The sequence below is a fragment of the Nanorana parkeri genome, unplaced genomic scaffold (assembly GCF_000935625.1).
Source record: "Nanorana parkeri isolate BGI_ZX_2015 unplaced genomic scaffold, ASM93562v1 scaffold1393, whole genome shotgun sequence".
NCBI classification, from domain to species: domain Eukaryota; kingdom Metazoa; phylum Chordata; class Amphibia; order Anura; family Dicroglossidae; genus Nanorana; species Nanorana parkeri.
Window position 1 is genome coordinate 172,347 of NW_017307661.1, and position 11,028 is coordinate 183,374.

Here is an 11,028-nt window from a genome sequence, read left to right on the forward strand (position 1 = left end):
AAGATCTATGCGCAACAGCTGTCCTCTACCTGGTGCCGCCCAGGAGTACGCCCTTGTAGTTGAATAGATGTATCGCAAGAGATTTATCCATCCCATTTCTGTCATCAAAAATAAGAGTGGACTCCTAGTCGGCCCAGGTTTATGTCCCCTCTCCCCAACTCCATCCATAACAGGATTCATACATAAATTAAAATCCCCCATGTTTCCACATGAGCATCTGAAAACTGAGCTTGAAATGAAATAGCTTCCTTAATCAAATGTAATGTTGCCGGTGGTGGATTGTAAAGTGCAAAAATAACCAGTGGATGGGAATATACCTTGGCATACACAAACACATAGCGACCCTCTGGGTCAGCTACTGACCGGATACATTCCCACACCACATTTCTATGAAGTAAAATAGATACTCCTCAGGAATATGAAGTGTGACACGAATGAGCCGCCCATTGAACCCATGGTTTAGCCAACTGTATCACACTTTGTCTAGTCATATGCATTTCTTGCAGACAGGTGATACTGACTTTATATTTAGGTATCATAGAAAAAACTTGGGTACGTTTCATCGGGGTGCCCATCCCCCTAAAATGCCAGGACAAAAAAAACACATTGGTCAGCCATAATTCAAATACAAAAAAGAAATACCAGAATGTTTAAAAAAAGATACGGTCTGTGATAATTCCCATGACTACATACCCAGCACTATCATTATACCTTGAAGACCCTACCCCCGACCCCAATTCAAGTGCAAAAACGCTAAATTCCTTAAGCGCCAAGAACTCCCCCTTTAACCTAACATGGTGCATTACCTGCTGATGCAGTATGCAAACCCCAGTTAACTGCTCCATACACGACCTCCCCCACCATCAAACAAGGAACATCATACAACTCAACGGTAATATAGTTTTCTCAGCCACTTATTTATTAGTGTTTAAAGTGCGTTAAGGGTTTCTACCCACTTAATCATGTAAGATATTATTTAAAGACATAAAACATAAATTCAAATGTCTAATCAGGTGTCCCATATTAAACAAACCATTTAGTTTTTAAAGTGCATTCAATAATGTCCACCCATTGTTCATCTAAAACACCATTAAAAACATAAAACATGATTTAGGAACCTGACAAGGGTCAGGTGTCTCATAATAAACAGATTTCTGCTGTCTTTTGAAATATATAATTCTCTATACACCATTCCCCATATTTATTAGTGTTTAAATTGCAACAAAAAATTTCCACCCAGCCATCAATCATCTAAAACACCATTTAAAGACTTAAAAGCATGCTTTCAGACTCCTAATCACATGTCACCTCTTAATCAAACTTCCACTGTGTTTTAAATATATCCCCCTTACAAAATAGTCAAATTCCTTGTGAACTTGGACCTCGGCAATTTTTTATATAATATATCTATAAAATAAAAATTAATTGGAGTTAGCTAACCCTTAGACAGAAATTTATTTAGGGAAGATTGTCTAGGAAGACCTACCAAAAACTCGGAGGATCGGGTGAGTATAACTATTTTTATTTTTGAACCTAGACAAAAATGAGCACTTAACCATGCAATGTAGGGGTAACCCCACTGCAAGGGTTAACTACCTCAGGGCCGGCCCTTGTAAAAAAACGGCCGGCCAGGAGCTCTCTAGATAGCCCCCTCTTTTCACATCAGCGTCCCCCACACACACTAGGAGCCCCCTTTAACACCAGAAGCCCCCATTAACATCAGAGCCCTTCTCTTTCACATCAGAGTTACCCTTCACATCACGAACCCCCTTCCCATCGGATGCCCTGCTTCATATCTCAAGCGCCTCCTTCACATAAGGAGTCCTTTTGACATCAGAAGGTCCCCGTTCACATCAGGATTCCCTTCCTTTTACATCAGAAGCCCCACTTCACATCAGAGTTACCTTTAAACTTTCATATCAAAGGCCCCCTTTCACATCATAGTTCCCCCTTCACATTGGAGCCCTCAAGTCCTCAGTTCTTTCTTCACATCAGTGTCCTACCATCACATCTGAATGGATGCCACCCTCTCTGGATTAGGGTAATTTGTTTCCATGGTGCTGGTGGTCAGCCTGCCTGCACCATGGAAAGGCATGACACTGAAAATTTAAAGGTACCTCTAAGGAAGCCAGAAGGCACCCTGGCTGAGAAAGGCTAATCCAAAGGGTTCCAATGAACCAAGAAACACACAAAAAAAAACATTTTAACAGATAACATACCCATTCAGAACAGGGGGTGTGGGAGGTTGGTTTATCTGAGTAGCTGATTGCTAAAAAGTAAACAAAATACTTAATGAATATATAAATAGAAATGAACAAACTACACATTTATACTTTAAATCCACATATCTAATTGTAAGCGTGTTTTTAAAGATTTTGTGATAATAAAAACAATGTTTTAATGTAAGAATGTGAACTTGGTAATGATATCTAATTTTATGGTTTAAGTCAAGGTATTGCAGGAGACTGTGAGGCGACGACAATGCAAGATTCTTTGATTTTTTTCCTCTTTACGGTCATTTTAGAATCATGTCTTAAATGCGCAGTGCCCGTGATAAACATTTATTTGCAAGCAATTTAGTCTAATGTAACAACAAAACTAAGTACACAAATTAGGGATGTCCCGATGCCACTTTTTTAAGACCAAGTACAAGTACTTTCACTTGTACTTCGCCAATACCAATTATTGATAATTTTTCGTAAAGGGACATGTGACATTTTTTAAAAAACGATACAGACTAACAATTGTAGGGCAGTTTTTCACCAGAGTTAGCTCAGAGTTAGTTAGATGTCACCAGAAATGAATGCATGCCACCAAAGCAGAATACATGTCACGACACTGTGTGCCGATCTCACCTGGGCGATATGTGGTTAGCTGCAGGGCTCTGCGGGCAGTTCCTATGCTGCGAAGAGCGCCAGTGTCCAGGGCTGTACTGTGCTGTGTGGGGCTGTTCAAGGCTGTGCCTGCGCTGGGAAGGAGGAGATATAAAACCGGACAGGCACTGCCATGGACAGCTACATGCAGGTCCCCAAAGGAGGGGAACTTGGACAGCCGCTGCGGTTTGAAAATTTAAAGTGCCGGTATCAGCCTTAATCAGCCTGGTATCGACCCCGATACAGATACTAGTCTACAAAGTCTCTTGATTGATTAGCTGCAAATAGACAGACCGAGAACTGCAGAACTGTGCCATTACTCCTGTGCTACGTTGTAGGGAGTGCAGTATTAGCTCTTAATCAGATGCGGCCACTTCAGAAAGGTAAATATCATATAAAGAAAAGAGTAAATACCACAAGCGTGTTAAGTTAAAAACTTCTCTGCAACAGATTTGTTTGCACTTTTATTTTGCTTAAATGAGAAAGACCGAACATTTGTTGGTCTTTTTAATAAAACTTTGCGAGGAAAAAAGTGTTAATTTAATACCTAAGTGAATTTAGCAAAGTGAGTTCTGACAGGTTGCTGTGGGTTACTCCACTTTACACAAAGTGCATTGCTTCTGTCGCTGTGTACTGAATGCAGTGGATAGGATTGTGTCATCTACTCCTTCACCTTTCCCATTTCAACCAATAATGCATTTCCCAATTTAAACAGGATAAATATCATATTTTACAGCTTGAAATAAAAGCTTCAATTTTATATCGAACATATAACATAAAGAACTTTGTGCAGAAACAACATTAAGTAAGCCTAGCAGTGAGGCTACCCCCGCACGGCAAGGGTTAGGTGCTTGTTTAGGGTGCTAAAATAACAAAGATATACTCACCCAAACCTTGATCTCAACTGGCTGCTAGATCATTTCCTCATTGTATTGGACATAAGGATGCTGAGGGACACTCCACAGCTGGAGCGAAGGGAGAGAGAGGCTGCAGGGACCACTCTAGCAGCCAGGTGGGATTGAGGTTTCGGTGTGTATATCTGTTTTTTTAGCTCCATAAACAAAACGAGCACTTAACACTTGCAGTGTGTGTGTAGCCCCACTGCAAGGGTTATTTTTGTTTCTGCCCAGAGTTCTTCTTCTTCAAATATATTTGTGAAGAAAAAAGAACTGTTTTGCAAACAACTTGGCCCCATGCACATGGCAATAAAAATACATGAGTCCTGGTGTGTTTATAGCTCATTTCTAAACACACTTGGAATCATGTAATGCTTTGTTATGGCTGAATGCACACTTAGATTTTTACCAGCCTCAAGGTGAATTCAGTCTTGCTGTGTTTTCACTAGGGATGCACCGATACCGGTATTTTGGTACCGAGTACGAGTACTGATAATTTTTTTTGGTACTCGCCGATACCAATTACCGAGTAACGGAAGTCCCATTCAGGAAGCCAGGTGGCTACCTGGCTTCCTGATTAGCCGAGAAGCGTGTAAAAGTCGCCACCCGGCTTCCCGATTAACAAGAAAGTCCCCTCTTACCTTAGTATGTGCAGCCTGTCACCCCCGGGGCCTCTCCAGCGAGAACGCGGCCTTCGTCCGGTACCCAGCCGGAGCCGTCTGGCCAGCCAATCAGGAAGCCGGGCGCCATGTCATTAGACAGAGGCCGGCTCCATGCTCTCCTCATGAGATGACGAGGGAGCATGAAGCCAGCTTCCCGGCCAATCAGAAAGCAGGGCGTTGCGTCATTAGACGGCGCTCAGCTTCCTGATTACACGGCTCCGGCTGGGTACCGGACGAAGGCCGCATTCTCGCTGGAGAGGGCCCCGGGGTGACAGGCTGCACATACTAAGGTAAGGTAACCTTACCTCACAAGGCCAGCTTCCTGATTGGCATGGAAATCGGCTCCATGCTCTCTCATCACAAGTGACGAGAGAGCATTCCGATGACCGCAGTGAGGGGCGGGCTTCCGATGTAATGACGCGCTGCCCGGCTTCCTGATTGGCATGGAAATCGGCTCCATGCTCTCTCATCACAAGTGACGAGAGAGCATTCCGATGACCGCAGTGAGGGGCGGGCTTCCGATGTAATGACGCGCTGCCCGGCTTCCTGATACCGGAAGTACTCGTGCTAGGCACCGGAGCATTTGGGCGAGTACGAGAACTTGCCTAAATACTCGAATCGGCACCGATATCGATACTAGTATCGGTATCGGTGCATCCCTAGTTTTCACAAACAAGAATTTTTTGTGTCCTGGGACATTTTAGCCAGTTTTTTGTTGGAAATGTAACAGCAAATATATGATTGTATTACTTGTGTAATTATGTTTTTTGAGCTGTAGATGTAGAGCAATGTTAAGGTGCCCATACACTGTATGAGAATCGAGGGAAATCCCGCGATCGTACGATAATCGTACAGTGTATGGAAGGCGTGCAACCGTTTCTACTGTACGGTCGCACGTCTTCCGTCTAACAAGCAGGCTTGAAAACCCGCTGATAATCGTACGATTCTCGGCAGGTTCGTGGCCTGCTTGTTCGACAACTGCCAAACGGGCCGGTGTGCGCACGCGCACACTGCCCGTTTGCAGTGATCGGAAGCCCGCCCCTCACTGCGGTCATCGGAAGCCCGCCCCTAAGCGGGGCGGGCTTTCGATGATCGCAAGTTCGATCTGCCTGTTCGATCTGCCAACAAAAGTCTTGCGATGGTCGTAAGGTGTATGGGCACCTTTATTCTCTATGCTTAGGCATGTTTATCTATGATATATACACTATATTGTCAAAAGTATTGGGACCCCTCTCCAAATCATTGGATTCAGGTGTTCCAATCACCTCCGTGGCCACAGGTGTATAAAATCAAGCACCTAGGCATGCAGATGGCTGCTACAAACATTTGTGAAAGAATGGGTCACTCTCAGGAGCTCAGTGAATTCAAGCGTGGTACCGTGATAGGTTGCCACCTGTGCAATAAGTTCATCATGAAATGTTCTTGCTACTAAATATTCCACGGTCAACTGTTAGTGGTATTATAACAAAGTGGAAGCAACTGGGAACAACAGCAACTCAGCCATGAAGTGGTAGGCCATGTAAAATGACAGAGCAGGGTCAGCGCATGCTGAAGCGCACAGTGCGCAGAAGTCGCGAACTGTCTGCAAAGTCAATAGACCTCCAAACTTCATGTGGCCTTCAGATTGGCACAACAGCAGTGTGTAGAGAGCTTCATGGAATGGGTTTCCATGGCCGAGCTGCTGCATCCAAGCCTTACATCAACAAGTGCAATGGAAAGCGTTGGATGCAGCAGTGAAAAGCACGCCGCCACTGGACTCTAGAGAAGATGAGACGTGTTCTCTGGAGTGACGAATCATGCTTCTTTGTCTGGCAAACCGATGGACGTATCTGGGTTTGGTGGTTGCCAGGAGAATGGTACTTGCCTGACTGCATTGTGCCAAGTGGTCAAGTTTGGTAGAGGGGGGATTATGGTGTGGGGTTGTTTTTCAGGGGTTGGGTTTGGCCCTTTAGTTCCAGTGAAGGGAACTCTTAAGGCATCAGCATACTAAGACATTTTGGACAATTTCATGCTCCCAACTGTGTGGGAACAGTTTGGGGATGGCCCTTTCCTGTTCCAACATTGCGCACCACTGCATAAAGCAAGGTCCATAAAGACATGGATGAGCGAGTTTGGGGTGGAGGAACTTGACTGGCCTGCACAGAGTCCTGATCTCAACCCAATAGAACACCTTTGAAATGAAATAGAGCGGAGACTGCGAGCCAACATCAGTACCTGACCTCACAAATGCGCTTCTGGAAGAATGGTCAAACATTCCCATAGACACACTCCTAAACCTTGTGGACAGCCTTCCCAGAAGAGTTGAAGCTGTTATAGCTGCAAAGGGTGGGCCAACTCAATATTGAACCCTACGGACTAAGACTAGGATGCCATTAAAGATCATGTGCGTGTAAAGGCCGGTGTCCCAATACTTTTGGTAATATAGTGTATACACAGGAAGTTCTGCATGCTGTATAATGCTGAATACACTGATGTAATGTCCTCCTAAGCAAGTAAAACTAAATTTAGCATTCCTCAAGATCTCAGTACTTCATCTAAACAAATAACCAAAAGTTTATAGGGCTAGTTCACACAAGATGCAGTTGTGATGCAGTCCGTTCAGTTTGGCAGCTGCATTCATAGTGCATCAAAATACTGCTTGCCCAAATATAGCTGCATCGGATCACAACGGAATGCATCAAAACACATGCAAATGCACTGGAACACACCTGAAATCCCATCTTAAGCAAAAGAAATAACAACAACAAAAAAACGCATCAATCGTGGTACAATTGCAGTACAGTTGTGGTAAAACCACATTCAGTTGCGCAGTTCTGGTGTGAAGTAGCTCTTACACTGCTAAATGTGCCTAAATGCATGTAAACATAACTAAACTCAGGAACATTTAAACACAGGAAAAAGTGATCTGGTTGTTTATACTTTCCAGATAACATCTACTGTGTATAACGTGTGCATGAGGCCTTACCCATTGAAGTACCACCACCGACAACAATGACAACAACAAAGGCAACAACAAGGAGTTGCTAAACTAATTGAGAGGAATTTTATGACACAAGCAAGTAACAGATTCAGGGACCTATCTAGTATAATTCATGCTCCCTCCTATTCAGCAAAGGATATGCTATAGGCCTAGGGGTCTATTTATATATATATTTTCACACAAACTTTCTCCAACTTTCACCCAAGATTCATACATAATTGGTGTCAAATACATGACTGTATGAAAGCTGTGTGAATTTTGAGTGAAAATATTTATAAATAGATCAAATTTATGAATCAAGCTTTTATTTTTATAGTAAATATGTCACATTGCTCCTATCTTCTCCCATGTATGTATTGGCTTGGCACACGTAAATAAACACATCTGAAAGAGAAGCCTAAAGGTGCCCATACACTGCTCGATTCTCGTACGAGAATCGTGGGAAATCCCGCGATCATACGAGAATCGAGCAGTGTGAACGAAGACGTGCGACCGCTTCTACTGTACGGTCGCATGTCTTTTGTCTAAGGAGCACGCTAGAAAACCAGCCGAAAATCGTACGATTTTCGGCTGGTTTGAATGGTGCTCGGGAGACAAACGCCGAACGGGCCGGTGTGCGCACTGCCTGTTCAGCATTGCCGTCATCGGAAGCCCGCCCCTCAGGGGGGCGGGCTTGCGCTGATCGAGAGTACGATCTGCCTGTCCAAGATGGGCAGATCGTACGTTTTTTTAATCACTTTACAACCATCGCAAGACTAAGGTCTTGCGATGGTTGTACAGTGTATGGCCACCTTTATAATATAAGTATGTATCAGAAAAAAATACGCTGAGGGGATCCGGACAATCAGCAATGAAAAAGAGTATACTCTCAGAATGTCAGTGCTCACCTGTGACCTCAACTCTTCATGACGATGTTGAAACTCCACTGGATCATCCCAGGGCTGACCATTACTATTACTTGGAACCCATCCACTAGTAAAAGTTGGTGTATATGGAGGACAGTAGTCACGGGGAAAATCCAGCCTTTTGGAAAAAATAAGATGTTAGATATTATCAGTCACAATATACAGTCAGCTGATTTTATTTAAGAAAATTTTCAACTACTATTCTTTTTCCCAGAACATATATTGCATATAAAGTGTTTGTCTAATTATTATCACTTGTCTTTAATAATACAAGTTCACATGCACTCACAGGGCTAGATTAAGGCAAACTGGATCCTTGGCAAGATAACACCTTTGGGCTTTCTCCCTGAGCTTGCCTGCAGACACATGTTTATAGATTCTAGATTTCTTTCAAAGATTTTATTAGTTTTATATTATAAAACATCCATATACAAACATTGGCATCGATAGTCTACAAGGATAAACATGAACAATTCCTCCCCGTTGACCCTCCCCGCCATATCGTCACTATCAGAATAACCCAACCAAATCATCAAACAGCACAGGATAAACAACAGCACAAGTCAAAACAACAACACAAATGGAAACAAAACAAAACCAAACAAACAACCAACAAAAAAAATAATACTCTAAAGACACTTAAATCAAATCTACATATCTATCTTATCTTACAGAAAAGTCACGCTTTCAGCGGAAAGTGATGGATGCGCATAGGCCATCCAGGGTTCCCAAATCCTCAAATTTTTTTTGTTAGAGTCTGTGACGGACTGCACCGTCACTGTGCTAGTTGGAGGGGGCTGCAGACTGGCCTCTTACCCACCGATTATGGCCCAGCAAGAGAACAGGAGATTTTGGGGCTAAATGTACATTTTATATGCAGACAGTGACTGTTGCCCTCTGGGAAATATATGTTTTAAAATCGTGGAGGAAAAGGACTTGGCCACATGGTTTGTCTAAAATGGAGACTTAATTAAGTTAAGTCAGTTGTATAGAAGTTGCATAGCTTCCCCCCCCCCCCATCACCTGTTATCTGATGCTCACCCTATTGTACTGTTTGACTGTGTATGTAAAATGTCTGATTCACTGTGTAATCTGTTATCTGTGTTTGTCATGAGGGGGAGGGGAGGGGTTGTATCCCTCCCAGTGTCTCAAAAGTGAATGTCCTGTGTTTAATAAAGAAGTTGCTCTTTCTATGTTGAACCTTCAAGATGAGTTTTGCCTCGTGATTGGGGGTTAGGGGCTGGTTACTGCGAATCTGCTGGCTGAGAGTGGGGTTTGGCGGGCAGGAGACGCTCTTTGGCGGAGGTACCCAGTCGGGTACAGAGTCCAATAAAATACTAGTCAATTTTTCATTAATAAAAAAGGAGTCCATTCTTTTTTTTACGTCTCTAAAAAGCACGTATGGTTTCTTCCAGGCCTGGGCAATGGTCTGTTTGGCCGCCAACATAACATAAATCACCAGTTTATGTTGTAAGTTGGTAAAGGAAGAGGATTTAAAATGTAATAGGGCTACCCATGGGTCTCTTTCCACATTGACCAAGAAGAGGTCCCCAATCAGCTGAAATACTTTCGACCAAAACCTATCCAGTTTTGGGCAGGTCCACCAGGTATGAATAACATCTCCCCTGGAGGCACATCCTCGGAAACAAAGATCTGAGTGTGTCGAGTGGAGATGAGCCAACCTTGAGGGCACCAAATACCATCTGGTTAAAGTTTTAAATGCCGTTTCTAAAGATATTACATTTATAGAACAAGTAGCTATTGATTGCCAGGTTTTTTGCCATTCCTTTGGTTGTCTAGTCATTCCAAGCTCCGGGCGTCGATAACCTATTTAATTGGCAATAGAGTATTGAAATACGTTTAGGAGTTGTAGGACGGTTTAGACAGATATTCTCAAAAAATGTTAATTCTGATATAAATGGAGCTTTAGGGAGCGTTGATGCAGCCCAATGTCTAAGTTGTAGATATCTAAAATATTCCGTATCTGGAGCTTGTGAATGATTAAAAAAATAGAGCCAGGTACAAATTGTGCCGTCCTCCACCAAATGATGTAGGCACGTCACCTTTTGAGAGGTCCACCAAACAAAGGACTTTGTCTTTCCCATTCCCGGGAAGAAATAAAGGGTTACCTACAATAGGAAGTAATGGTATATGAGAGGATTGGAATTTACTATAATGTTTTGTATTGTCCCATATTTTAATCATATGTTTCAAGATGGGGCTCATTGTTTTTGGACGTAGCCCAGCCGGCAGCCAGGGAATGGCCTTTAATGAAACAGGTGAACAGGTGTATTCTTCTAAGTCTACCCAGAGTGGTCGGTATAAGGTCGTATACATAGTTATAGTTACATAGTATTTGGGGTTGAATAAAGACATACGTCCATCAAGTCCAACCCATATAGGTCCACGCATCATCTCATTCTTAGGGATACTGGTATCCCTGGATATTACGGTCCCTCAAGAAATTGTCCAAACGTTTCTTGAACAAATCTACACTCTTGGCTGAAATCACTGCCGATGGCAGTGAGTTCCAGACCTTAACCGCTCTTACTGTAAAGAACCCTCTTCGCCCATTGTGCTGGAATTTTTTCTCCACCAACTTTAGGTGGTGGCCTCTAGTCTTTGTAATGGAGTTAATCTCAAACCGTTGGTTGCCAATGTTGCTGTCACCATTGAACATCTTGTACATGAAAATCATATCCCCCCTTAATC

The 11,028-nt window shown here is 43.1% G+C and overlaps 1 protein-coding gene across 1 annotated transcript in view; it reads right to left on the reverse strand.

Annotated features, from left to right (window-relative positions):
- The window catches only part of LOC108798064 (epidermal growth factor receptor kinase substrate 8-like protein 1), a 305,359-nt gene that overhangs the window by 41,355 nt on the left and 252,976 nt on the right, over window positions 1–11,028 (reverse strand). Inside the window, exons 15-17 of the mRNA XM_018569773.1 lie at window positions 8,299–8,434; window positions 2,220–2,269; window positions 318–387 (exon numbers count right to left, since the gene is read on the reverse strand). Of these exons, the coding sequence (XP_018425275.1) occupies window positions 318–387; window positions 2,220–2,269; window positions 8,299–8,434 (256 nt within the window). The remainder of the gene's footprint in view (window positions 1–317; window positions 388–2,219; window positions 2,270–8,298; window positions 8,435–11,028) is intronic.